The 14,075-nt window shown below is 38.2% G+C and overlaps 1 protein-coding gene across 1 annotated transcript in view; it reads left to right on the top strand.

Moving 5' to 3' along the window:
- DNAJC15 (DnaJ heat shock protein family (Hsp40) member C15) overlaps positions 1-14,075 on the top strand; it is a 70,602-nt gene that overhangs the window by 32,107 nt on the left and 24,420 nt on the right. Inside the window, exons 3-4 of the mRNA XM_043579446.1 lie at positions 1,522-1,595; positions 11,177-11,253. Of these exons, the coding sequence (XP_043435381.1) occupies positions 1,522-1,595; positions 11,177-11,253 (151 nt within the window). The remainder of the gene's footprint in view (positions 1-1,521; positions 1,596-11,176; positions 11,254-14,075) is intronic.

Below are 14,075 nucleotides of genomic sequence, written 5' to 3'. Positions count from 1 at the left end.
GCTCTCACTTAATTCAGTGTCACTTATTTAACTTATTTAATTTCCCTTTATTTAATGCTCTCCTTGAGGTCAAGAACTTTTTCTCTTCTATGTGGATTGACTATTTCCCATCACCCATATCTAGCATCCTATTTTTCACATGTTTGCACAGGAATAATAGTGTGTTTAGACAGGTAACTTCTTTTTTTTTTTTTTTTAATGTTTTCTTTTTTTAATATTTATTTACTTTTGGGAGACAGAGTGCAAGCAGGAGAGGGGAAGAGAGAGAGGGAGGCACAGAATCTGAAGCCGGCTCCACGCTCTGAGCTGTCAGCACATGGCCTGACGTGGGGCTTGAACCCATGAAGCGCGGGATCATGACCTGGGCCAAAGTCTGACGCCTAACCGACTGAGCCACCCAGGTGCCCCTAGATAGGAAATTTCTAAGAGGTGTATGTAATTGAGCTTTCCCAGTGGAAATCTTGATTTGCAAAGAAGGTTATGGTTGGAAATTGAATAAAATCCAGAGTATCATAGTGGGTTTTCTAGCAAGACTTTTGGGAAGAGAGACACTACTGTTGATCGGTACATAATGCTGATTAGGGTACAAAAGGTAAATTAATCAGGTAATATTTTATTCTTGTTCTATGCCCTCAAAATAGTTTGGGACCTGTTTTGCTATTGATGACTCAGGAGTTTTAATTATTAGGATACCTAAGAAAAGAAAGCACCAGAATAAATTATGCTTTTAGGAGAATAGTTAAATTTGGTGAGAAATTGGCAGTAAATATCTTTGGTGAATATTTCTTACATAGTTGCTTTTTACTTTGTAGATAATTCCATTAAAATTGTTCCTATGTTTTACAGATCCTAAATAGTATTTGTTCTCTTAAGTATTTCAAAGTGATTATCACTGGGAAAATCAGTACAGATAACCAGATGTGTGAATCTACACATACATAAAAGGACTTTATCTATAGTTTGTGTTAGAGTACTAGGATGTTTTTTTTTTTTTTTTTGGTTACCTATCCTATCGTATAAATAGAAGATATTATACATAAACATTGACATTTTCTAATTTTATAATCATTAATTAGAACTTGATAAATAATAACTTTATTTTTATTTTTATTTTATTTTTTATTTTTGAGAGAGACAGAATGTGCGAGCCGGGGAGAGGGGCAGAGGGAGAAAGAGAGAATCCCAAGCAGGTTTTATGCTCAGCACAGAGCCCAATGCAAGAGCTCGATCCCACGACCCTGGGATCATGACCTGACCTGCAAGAGTTGGATGCTGAACCAGCTGAGCCACCCAGACATCCCTCAATCTAATAACTATTTTAATTCTGTTAAAATGAAATGCTTCCTCCATTCAATAAATTAGACATTTGGAAAAATAGAACTTTCTGGTAAATTTTGAAATAGTTATTGAAATAATATATAGAAAAGAAACTATCGATAAATATTGTAGTTACTACCTTGTGGGTATTGTCTTTCCATATTATGGAAAATATGTTTGCTCTTATTCCTGTTGTTTTTTTAGGTCGCTATGCATTTCAGATCTGGAAACCTCTAGAACAAGTAATCACAGAAACGGCAAAGAAGATTTCCACTCCTGTGAGTTAAAGATGGCTTTAGTTAGAAGGCTTGTTTTGATTTTTGTTTATATGCCATATTTGATAGTAATTTAGAAAATGTCTTAGATTTTTCAACATTTGTAGTTTACTTTCTTCATGATACCCTTGGGGTGTTTGTCTATTTCTTGATTTGTTTCAGTCTCTTAGTCACGTTATTTTTATTTCTAATCTTATTATTCCTGCTTTTGACATCTAATTATATCTCTCTTAGAGTATTACACCAACTTTGAGGTAATTTATCTTCCTTGTTTAATTAATATTAATTCTTTTAGTGATTGTCTATATTAATTCTTGTGGTAGAAGCTGGATATAGTTGATGAATAAAACAGACAAGTTCCTTGCCCTGATGGAGCTTACCCAAGAGTTTATTTCATCATAAAATTTGAAACTGATCCCCGTGTACCACCGCCTGATCATTTCAAACATAAAATTATAAGATTCCAATGCTGAAATCCTATAGGGCTTATACATTCATCTATAGGCATTGTAGCTACTCTGCTGAGCTAAATGTAAGTGAAGAATGAATGATAGTAGGTACTTAAAAGCTACTGCGTGGTAGACTGGTTTGTAACTACTGGACACAATGCAAAGAAAACTCACTGAAGTGTTGCAGCATAATCGTTGACTTCTGGGAAATAGAAGCAGATATGGGATAGATCAACTTGGCTTGCAGCAATTGGAGAATGAATGACTTGTTTTAGCAAAGGCATTATGGGCTTGCGAGGCTTAGTTAGCCATGAACAATGACCACACTTTCAAAGGATGACATACAAATAATTAAACTCAGGTCCAAAAGAACTGCAAGTGATTTTGCAGACCTATAAATGTATGTCTGTGATTAGAGGGAGCATGTGTGGTTTTTTTTCTGTGTTCCTATTTATATTTTATTTGGCTACAGTATTAATAGGTATTTAGCATTCGTTCAGTAATTATTCATTAAGGACCTTCTACATGCCAGACATTACTGTGGAGAGTGGGGTATAGTCAAGGACCATATAAAGATATTGCCCTTAGGAGTGTATATTTTAGTGGACACAGACAATTAACAAGTGAATGAATAAGTAAAGTATATACTATGTAGAAGTGTTGACTGCTTATAAGAAAACTGAATCAGGCTAAGAGTTTAAAGAATAACAGCAGAGAGGAATTGATACTAGGTGGGTCAGGGAAGGCCTCACTGAGAAGATGAGAGAGCAGATGTGAATCTCTGAAGAAAGAGCTATCTAGGGACTGAAACACTGCAGAGGTCCTGAAGTGGAAATGAGCTTTGCAGCAAGAATAACCCCAGTGAAATATGCAACGGGAATAGTGGTAGAATAGGGACCAGATCATTTGAGGCCCCATAGACTATGATCAAAACTGTGAATTTTACTTCCAGTATAATGGAAAGCTTTTGGAAGGTTTTGAGCATGGGGGCAACGTGATTTGCATTTTATTTTATTTTTAATGTTTATTTATTTTTGAGAGACAGAATGTGAGCGGGGCAGGAGCGGAGAGAGAGGGAGACACAGAATCTAAAGCAGGCTCTATCCAGGCTCTGAGCTGTCAGCACAGGAGCCCGATGCGGGGCTCGAACTCATGAACCATGAGATCATGACCTGAGCCGAAGTCAGACGCTTAACCAACTGAGCCACCCAGGTGCCCGTGATTTGCACTTTAGATGATCACTTTGCTGCATGGAGGGTCAACAAGAACAAGCCAGAGTAAAAGCTCTCAATCCAGTTAAGAGGGTATTGAGATACTTCAGGTAATAGATAAATGGTGGCTTGAAATACAGGAATGAAAATAGTGGCATAGTTCCTTAATTCAATGTTACTTATGTCTTTCCATATGTTTATAAATAATGACTGGAGAGAATTTCAGAAATTATTTCTCTTCTGTTAAGGTGATATTCAGTAGATATATTTATGCTATAAATAAAGGACTCCCAAGTTTTGTAGAACTGCATTATTTAACATTGTAAAGGAAGAGAGAGCAAGAAAATGAGAAAATTTTCACTGCTCTGTGGAGGCTCACGGATAAGGTAGAATAATTTGAGAGATTGTCATGGGTATACTAAATAGAGAAATAATGTGTCCCTCTTTCCTTTTCCTTTGTGGGCTTGAGTTAAGAAACAGTTTTTGATAAATCTGGCCCTGTTTTCCCCCACAAAATACTACTGTTGCAGTTGGCAGTGAAAATATTTTTTAGAACATCTTTATCATCATCACTGTCATCATAATTATACCTCTGTGAAGATAAGGGTGTTTTAAACAATTCTTTAAATATTAATAATTCTAGGGAAACTGAGAAATTAAATATGTGCATGCTTTCTCTTGGCACTAATGATTCCAAAAAGTCAAACTTCATAAAACACAGCATTTACAATGTTTTGATGTTATTAATATGATTCATTATTAAACCAAATAGGGTTGTTAAAAAAAATAGGAATTTGTGGGGCGCCTGGGTGGCGCCGTCGGTTAAGTGTCCGACTTCAGCCAGGTCACGATCTCGCGCCCCGCGTCGGGCTCTGGGCTGATGGCTCAGAGCCTGGAGCCTGTTTCCGATTCTGTGTCTCCCTCTCTCTCTGCCCCTCCCCCGTTCATGCTCTGTCTCTCTCTGTCCCAAAAATAAATAAAAAACGTTGAAAAAAAAAATAGGAATTTGTAACTGTGTGCCACTAAATCTCTGTCGCTCAAGAGAACCTGGAAAGCATTCAAGGTTCAAGTTTCTATGTTTTTTAAAAAACAATTTTTTTAAGGGAGCCTGGGTGGCTCAGTTGGTTAAGCATCTGACTTCAGCTCAGGTCATGATCTCACACTCCGTGAGTTAGAGTCCTGCCTCAGGCTCTGTGCTGACAGCTCAGAACCTGGAGCCTGCTTAGGATTCTATGTCTCCCTCTCTCTTTGCCCCTCCCCTGCTCATGCTCTGTCTCTCTCTGTCTCAAAAGTAAATTTAAAAAAATGAAAAAAAATTTTTTTAATGTTTATTTTTTTAACGTTTATTTATTTTTGGGACAGAGAGAGACAGAGCATGAACGGGGGAGGGGCAGAGAGAGAGGGAGACACAGAATCGGAAACAGGCTCCAGGCTCTGAGCCATCAGCCCAGAGCCCGACGCGGGGCTCGAACTCACAGACCGCGAGATCGTGACCTGGCTGAAGTCGGACGCTCAACCGACTGCGCCACCCAGGCGCCCCTTAATGTTTATTTTTGAGACAGAGTGTGAGCGGGGGAAGGGCAGTGAGAGAGAGAGCGACAGAATCTGAAGCAGGCTCCAGGCTCTGAGCTGTCAGCACAGAGCCGCGCCCCCCCCCATCCCCCCCATCCCCGTGAGGCTCAAACACAGGAACTGCTAGATCATCACCTGAACCAAAGTCAGATGCTTAACCAACTGAGCCACCCAGGCGCCCCTCTATGGGTTCTTTTTAAATTTCTTCTTGAAGTTTGTTTTCTCTGTACTTTATTTAACATCATTTTGTCCTTAAATCTCATCTTTGTATTTTCATACCTTTTTTTTCCCCCCATTTTTCTTGAATACTACCTGGAGTAATTTTTTCATATGGAATGCATGGATGGTAAATGTTTTAAGTTCTTCTCTACTAAACAGTTTGTTTCTTTTCTCTCATTGTTAGTCATCAGCTGCTGGCTCCTTGGAAATCTGGTGAGCCAGTATGAGGGAAGAACAGAAGTTTCTGCTCAGGGGCCACCTGGCTGGCTCAGTCAGTGGAGCCTGCAACTCTAGGCTTATGAGTGTGAGCCCCATATTGAGTGTAGATTACTTAAAAAAAAAATCTCTGCTCAGACTGAACCTCAGTGCCCACATACATGCTTTCCTGTATACTCTCAGCCACATTTTCTGGTAACTGAGACTCTCAGCCGGAATTTCTTGTGTTCTTATTCTTACTCCTTTGTAAGCAGCCTGTTTCGGTTTTCTTTTGTTGTTTGTGTTTTAGGTTTTTAGTTTTTTGGTAATTTTTATTTGTTTTTTAACTCTGGAAGTTTTTTTTTTTTTTTTTTTCTTTATTACTGATGTTCTGAAATTTCACAGGTATTCTCAGTGAAATTTAAGTGAAAACTCCCTATCTTTTATTCTAGAAGATTCTCCTATACTTTTTCTTTAATTATTTTTTCTTTTACATTTTCTCTCTTTTCTGTTGCTGGAACTCTTACTAGAGACACATTGGACCTCTGAGTCTATCCTTTATGTCACTGAACAGTTTCTTTCTTATTTTTCATCTTCTTATCTTTTTCTTTTACATTCCACAGTATTTCCATAGCTTGTCTTCCAGATCACCAGATTGGGTTTCAGCAATGGCCAGTCTGTTATTTAATCCATCACTAAATGTTTTACTTCAGTAATATTTAATATCTCTTTTCATAGCAATTTACTCTTTTATGGATATAAGATACTAATTTGAAAATTGTCAAGTCCTCTTCTGCTTTCTGATTTACCTCCTTCCTCCAAAAGCCAGTTGTTACTTGTTCATCTTTCTTCTGTTTTATTGCCCCCCGTGGTATTGGATTTGTTCAAATGTCTGACAATCCTTGGTTAGTGGTGTATATTTGTGAGGACTGAGTTGAATAATATAAGTGTTATAATAGTATAACAGTTTGGTAAACTCACTTTATTAAAAAAATTTTTTTTAATGTTTATTTATTTTTGAGAGACAGAGCACAAGCAGGGGAGGGCCAGAGAGAGAGGGAGACATAGAATCTGAAGCAGGCTCCAGGCTCTGAGCTGTCAGCACAGAGCCTGACGTGGGGCTCGGACTCACAGACCATGAGATCATGACCTGAGCCAAAGTTGTACACTTTAATGGACTGAGCCACCCAGGTCGCCCCTGTACATTCACTTTAATTGAACAAGAGTGTTGATAGTGGGCTGTGAATACAAAGATGGTTTATGTCAACAGGCATGTTTTCCAAAGCAAGGAACCCAGAGGCAGGCTTGAGACCTCCAGAGAGAGGTTGAGGAAAGATTAAGCACTGAGTATATTTCATTCCTTGGCATAACTGTCCCCCTCACTGGCCTCCTGGGTCCTATAGTGTGATCTGCTAGTACTCTCCTTTGCTTCTGTTGGGACCTACCACCCACAATGAGATACATCTCAGGCTAGTAGTTGTTTTTCTTAGCCAGAGGGCAAAAATGGCAGGTGGTGGGCCCCTTATGCTCTGTGTTAATGGAGTTAGAAATGGTCATCTCTGCTGTTCTGGTTTAATTAATTATCCTGATGTCATTATTATATTTGTTGACTCTAAAGTTAGTGTTTTCTTTATTTCCTGGGAAGGCTTTTCCACTTTCCTCTGGTGTTTGAAGCTGCAGTGATGTTTTTATGTCTTTAATTGTAATCTTACCTGTTTTCAGCTTTCTGGTTTTCTCTTTGTCTCATTTCTTGTTTTCTCTCCTTATTTCAGAGGCACTTTAGGAAGCAAAAGACCTTTTTTTATTCAATCTTCTGTTTTGAACCAGTAGTTTTTTTGCTTGACCTTTCATATGTTAGTATCTGTTATAAACTCAGTCAGTGTTTACCCCTAATTTTTTTCCTGGGGAAGAAACCCAAGTCACTCATCTTCTTCTGAGGCTTTTCTTTTTCTTTTTAATTTTTTAAAATGTTTTTATTTATTTTTGAGACAGAGACAGAGCATGAGCAGGGGATGGGCAGAGAGAGAGGGAGACACAGAATCCAAAGCAGGCTCCAGGCTCCGAGCTGTCAGCACAGAGCCTGATGCGGGGCTCGAACTCACGGACTGTGCGATCATGACTTGAGCCCAAGTTGGACATCTAACCGACTTAGCCACCCAGGCGCCCCGAGGCTTTTATTTTTCTATTTGTGAAAATGTCCCCTTATTTGAATACAGTTTTTAAAAATTGGACTTCTTTTGTTTTATGGTTAAGTGAATTTCATGGAAACAACACAAATTAAAATCGTACCTCTGTGGCTCTATAAATGAAATAGATTATTGTAAATAATAGGAGATTATAGTTTATGGTAAATTTATTTCTTCTTAAGATTATGGAATGATATAGTTCTTCTTTGGTTGTGTGGAGGGCTTTTGTATTTTAAGCTCTTGGCTGAGCCAATTAACGAAGTTTTGTTGAACTTGGTTCATTTCATATCTCCTTTGATAATATGTGACACCATGGCATTTAATGCTAATTTCAGAACGAAAATGATTTTGAGGTATGTTGTTTATGTATATAAATTATGGATAGAATAACACAAAATAATAATTTGTAAGGTGCAGGGTATATTTCAAATGGCAGCATAAAAGTCGTGGCATCCTGTTTCTATTCTTGGAAATTCTGTTAGAAAAATATAACCATTTACTCTATTTGATGGAGTTTTTGTATAGTTAAACTGTTCCTTATAGATATGCAGAGATTAACTTATTCATAAGAAGGTCAGTGTTTTAGGGTATGAGTCTCATCTAGATGCTATATTTTAAGTAGCTTTTTCTAGGGCACCGGGGTGGCTCAGTCGGTTAAGCATCCAACATCAGCTGAGGTCCTGATCTCACGGTCCGTGGGTTCGAGCTCTGTGTCAGGCTCTGTGCTGACAGCTCAGAGCCTGGAGCCTGCTTCGGATTCTGTGGAGTCCGAATTCTGTCTCTCTCTGCTCCTCCCTGACTCACTCTGCTGTGTCTCTGTTTCTCTCAAAAATAAATAAACATTACAAAGAATTTTAAAAAAATTTAAGTAGTTTTTTCTGTGTCTCCTTTTCTACCTGGGCAAACCAGAAAGTAAATCAATTGCTCTGATACAATACCTGCTGTTAGGGCTAATGAGTTTCTGACTCATGGGGTGACACTTCATGAAACATCAGTTTATCATGTTTATTATGCTGAGATTTTGGAGTTCCCTAAGGTAAATAAATACTTACAGAAATGTCAGGGAGTAAGGTACGTATCTAGTAAAAATTTTGATCTGTTGAGAGAAAACTTAACTAGCTGTTATTCCTCTGTGAAGTCCCCTCGTTCTTTATATAATCTCCACGTGCATGTGTGTGTATAATTTGTCCAGGTTACTATGTGTACTTCCATAATTTGATTCTTTTGCTCCCCTTACAACTTAGAGACGGGTATTTTTAGTTTTCTTTCTAGATTGTAAATTACTTGAAACTTGAAATAGTACGTCATATCCCTCACGGCACTGGTGCATTGATACATTAGCATCTATGTAATAAGGATGGAACTTGACCTGTCTCTTTTGAAATGTTGCTGGCATGTAATAGGTGCTGAAGTGTTTGTGAAATGAATTAATTGCCAGGGAATTATTCCCAGGTGGAAATTTATATCAAGCTGTTCAAAGAGAGCAGCTTATATAAATGACCAGATCTGGCTCCCTGGGACTCATTTTTAAGTTTGTTTTCTTGGTCTTTTATTTAGTCCTCCTTTTTAAAAAAATTATACGAATAGTCTGTGTTCATTGTCGAAAACTTAGGAAATAAAAATAAAGAAGAAAAAAAATTATTCATGACGTCACCAACTAGAAGTAACATTTTAGTGTATATATACTTTCAGAGTTTGTTTTATGTAAACATACACTTATTTATCTTGCCTTACAAAAATAGAGTTTCATGTTTTAGAAACATGTATACAGTACAGTCATCGATGCACTTTTTTTTTCCTTCTAAAGTTGAGTTCGTGCATCCTGTTGCTTTGTTACGAGCTCCTAAAGAGCTGTCTCCCATTCCTTCTCTCCTGTTCTCTCTCAAACCCAGTCTCATCAGACTCTCACTCCTACTCCCTGCGACTCTTGTCAAAGACTTTGACCTCTTTGATAAATCTAGCAGTCAGTTCTCAGCTCACATCTGATTTGACCTACAGAAGTGTTTGAAACTTTTTCCCTTCCTTACTTTGGGCTGCTTTTCCTTCAGGCTTACTGCTGGTCCTACTCAGTCTGCTTACGGATTCCTCTCCATTTGTGTGCCCCTAAAACCTGCAATCTCTAGGGCTCACTGTTTGGACTTCTTACCTACTCTTACTCCTTAGGTGATCTCATTCAGTCTCATGGCTTTACGTACTGTCTATATATACTCGTGACTCCTAAATGTTATCTCCAGGTCAGACTTTTCCATTTGGATATTTAACAGACATTTCAAACTCAATATATCCAAAACCAGTCTCCTGATACCTATTACCCTCAATAAACAACTGCTCCCTCTCTAAGTCATTTAGTGGCAGTTTGGCAATTTAGGCCAGAAACCTTAAAGTCATTTGCAGTTTAAGTTCCCTGGAACTGAGACAAAGCAGACAGACAGAAATTAGCAAGCTGGTAGTTCATCAGGGAGTGCTTTTAGGATCAACAGCTCCAGAAGGGAAGAGAAGGAAGGACAGAAGGACAATTTAGGCTGCAGTAGGCCTCAGCCAACCCCATAGTGAGCTCTGAAGCACGGGTAGCTCATTGTGGTTGTCCCAGGTTGGGGCAAGGAGCCACAAGACTGAATGATGTCACTCGATAAGTGAATATAGATAGGAAGTTTAAGGACTGAACTCAATGAACTACAATGTTTATACCCCCGTATCAACCAGTCATTAAATAGAAAACTGCCCTGGGAAGGGGGCCTGAGCTTGACTTTCTTTAGCCAAGGCAACTCCTCTAACGAGTCTGACAGTTGAGTGCTGTCTGCCAGCAACAGCCCCAACGTCCACGAAGTAAGTCCTTCACGTCTGGAGGGGGCGCTGCACGTGTATAGCAGTGTTTACTGCATCATCTTTAATCCCTTTTTCATATCCCTTATGTAATCTGCCAAGCAAATTATTAGTTTTCCTTTCAGAATACATCTAGAATGTGACCAGTTTCAAACTACCTCCTCTATTACCACGTTGGCCCATACCACCATCATCTCTTGCCTAGGTTATTGTTATCTCCTCTTAACTGGTCTCCTGATTCCCTCCTGCACCTTTCTTCCTATTCTTCACATGGTATTTAGAGTAATCCTTTCAAACGAAAGCCAAATGACATGACTCCAGTGCCCTGGTTTCTCCTACCATTGAGAATAGAATCCTAAAGATTGCTGCTACTTACAGGGCCCCCCACAATCTGGCCCCTAGTTGCCTCTCTGATACTACGGTCTTCCTTGCTCATGCATTTCCAGCCACCTTTCAGTGACCTTTCAGTCCAGTTTTGTGCTCTCTCTTGGCCTTGCTGTCTGCTATTCTGACGTCCTCCCCACTTTGTCAGTTCCTCCTCTTCCTCTTCCTTCTCTATCAGCCAGTCCAGTGGGTAAAAAAGATGTGTGTCATATCAATATTAAATGACTTGTCAAGGTTACCCAATGAGAAAATTATTGCAGAGCTCAGGAAGAGTTCAAGCCTTTGCTTCTGTTGATTGCTTTGATTCTGTTATATCTTAGTGTAGAAAAATTAATGTATTTGAATGTGAAAAAATTGTTAATGTTTTTTAAGTTCGTCTTGGTCATAGTTTCTTGTAAAGGATCCTTGTTTAGTGCCCTCCCCGCCTACAGTTTCAGGTTGCCTTGTAGTAAAATGCATTACTCTTATTGCAGCTATGATAGGTTTGAGGTCCTACCACCTCATACATGCAACTAATTATTTCATGCCCTTTCTTTCCTGTACAGAGCCTTTCATCCTACTATAAAGGAGGATTTGAACAGAAAATGAGTAGGCGAGAAGCTAGTCTTATTTTGGGTATAAGGTAGGTGAGCTACATAAGTCTTATTTTATTCTGTGGCCAAGCTTGTCTTGAAAAAGGGAGAAAATGTTACAGTAAAGTTTTCCTTATATTTTAAATTATGAATAGGAAACAGAGGAAAAAATACAAAATTTTTACATTTTAAAAGCCCAAATCCCTAAAAATATCAGACAAAGATGTGATGTGTCCTTATTCCTTAACAAGGGGCTCTGAGCTCTTATGTTTGAATACAGTAGTAAAATTTCAAAGCAATTGTCAAAATCTCCCTTACTGTGATACCCCATTCTTTCTGAACTCAGTTTTATAATTTATTATCTATCATATTTTCTGTTATAATATAGGATCTATTTCACAGTTCTTTTCTATTTTCACAATTTGACATCTAGCATATTTTATTATAATTGTTTCACCCTAGTATCTATTGTGTGACTTTGGACCACATAGGAGAAAGCTAATGATGTTGTGTGATTGCTCTGTGATAACATTTAACACTTAAAGTTAAGAATATGCCCCCTGCCATTTAGTTGCTAGTCGCTATATTCATTTGTTTACCTTATGTTCCCTTAGAGCCCACTCAAATTTTTGTGGGGGTTGGTTACAGTATGTCATCTGCAGCAGATCTTCTGATGATTTAATCAACATCATTAAGCAGAATAGATCATAAAGTCCTGTATTGATACAGTTTTTTGGATCTCTTGTAGATTTGCACATTTTTAAGGCCAAAACATGTTGTTATTTCTTTTGACTTAGCAAGAAAAGATAAGGGTTAGGGAGCAAAGGAAATGGTTCGGTTGAGCTTGGTGCTTTATTTAAATATAAGAGATGAAGTTTCTCACTGAGAATAGGTTTTAGGGAGGGGAGGGAACCAAAATAGGAAGTTGGCTCTATTTCTGACCATTCTTTGCTTTAATATTATTCAGGATGGCCTTGTTATTTTTCTGGAACTATTATTGGGCCCCCAGAGCATCCCATTCATAGTCTTGAAATGTGAATATGGAGCTTACTATAAAACCAAACACAAAGGTTTTTGAGAATATCAGTCGATATCATCCAAAGCATTCCTGTTGTTACGACAGGTAATTAGGAGTTGACTTAAGATTTCTGTTTTTAAAGGTTTATCTTGTTAACCTAGAAACTGTAGAAAATTTCACAAAGATGATTTGCTGGTTAAGCGTATATACTCTCAGGGAGTCTGGGTGGCTCATTTGGTTAAGTGTCAGACTCCTGATTTCAGCTCAGGCCATGATCTGACAGTTTATGAGAGTGAGTCCCGGATCTGGCTCTGCGCTGACAGTGTGGAGCCTGCTTGGGATTCTCTCCCTCCCTCTCGCTCTCTGCTCCTCCCCTGCTCACTTGCATGCACATGTGCTCTCTCTCACAATGTAAACTGAAAAGTATATGCTCTTAACAGGTGAATCTATGAATACCAGTTTTACCATTTACTAGCTGCATGACCTCAGTGTCCTCATTTGTAAAATAGAGATAATAATAGTTTCTGTCTGGTAGGGTTGTTGTGAAGACCGATACATAGATAATTCTGCACGTAAACACAGCACTTAGTGCCACAAGATTAGAGAACGCCACTCAGTCCCATGAACCCCGCTTCCCAAGTCCCAGTCACGTGCATTCCAGGGAACCATTTGTATTCCTTGATGTAGGCAGCATGATATTTAAAGTTATATTTCAATTTCATGGTGAAATTGTCTGTACTGGAGATACATCTGAGCTTTATTTAATTTTTGTACTGTGTTTAAGAACTAGGATTCTCCCATCCTGTTTAATCTTTAGAATAACAAATAAATGTCTTATGTATTAACAAATAACAAATACCAGCTGAGCCAAACAGATTCTTATCCTGCTTCTGTCACTGAAGCACTGCATTATAGGATCCCAGTCAAGTTATTTTTAGCTTTTCTGCCCTTCAGTTTCTTCATTTTTGAATGGAGTTAGTAATATTTAGGCTTGTTGAAATAATATAAAATGATATGACGATACCTTTTTATAATAGTGCCTACCAAATAACAGATGCTAAATAAATGTTGGCTCCTCTTTCTTCCCGTTTGTATCACAAATGCAGAAGCTAAATATTTGCCCTTTACATATTAAACAGAAAGGTAACCCTTATTTGCTTTCCTCTAGCCTTTTCTTTCAGTCAGGTAGTGTTGTTTTTGAGAAGACTCTTCAAGATGTGAATACGTTGCTGTGGCTCCCTTCTCTGTGATCATTGAATCTAAACTACTTAGACTATGTAACAAGTAGGCAAAGGCACAGTGGAGCTGACTGTTGATGACCTATTAAAAAAATACTCTATATGCTATTAGATGAGTCTATGCATTCTTATTGATTTCTCGAAGCCTAAAATATTTTACCAAGCGGTCCAGGAAAACTATTGTTCATACTTGTTACTTTCTGAAATGATGCACATTTGAGATTTTCATACTTTGTGAACACTCCTGTGGAATTATGTTAAGCTAAATGTTATTCAAAAGACCAATAGTAAAAGTGATGAAACCAAAACTGCTCCATTTGCCACGAGATTAGAGAACACCACTCAGTCCCATGAACCGCACTTCCCAAGTCCCAGTCACACGCATTCCTGGGAACAGTTTGTATTCCTTGATGTAGGCAACATGATATTTAAAGTTATATTTCAATTTCATGGTGAAATTGTCCGTACTGGATATATATCCGAGCTTTACTTAATTTTTGTACTGTTTAAGAACTAGGATTCTCCCATCCCGTTTAATCTTTAGAATAACAAATAAAGGCACTAAAGTGTATTAAATTCCTAGAGCCTTAATATAGCAGTCAGGAAAAGGGAATAA

Source organism: Prionailurus bengalensis, chromosome A1 (genome assembly GCF_016509475.1).
Source record: "Prionailurus bengalensis isolate Pbe53 chromosome A1, Fcat_Pben_1.1_paternal_pri, whole genome shotgun sequence".
Lineage (NCBI taxonomy): Eukaryota > Metazoa > Chordata > Mammalia > Carnivora > Felidae > Prionailurus > Prionailurus bengalensis.
Note: the sequence above shows the minus strand (reverse complement) of the source record. Positions and strands in the feature narration are given on the sequence as shown.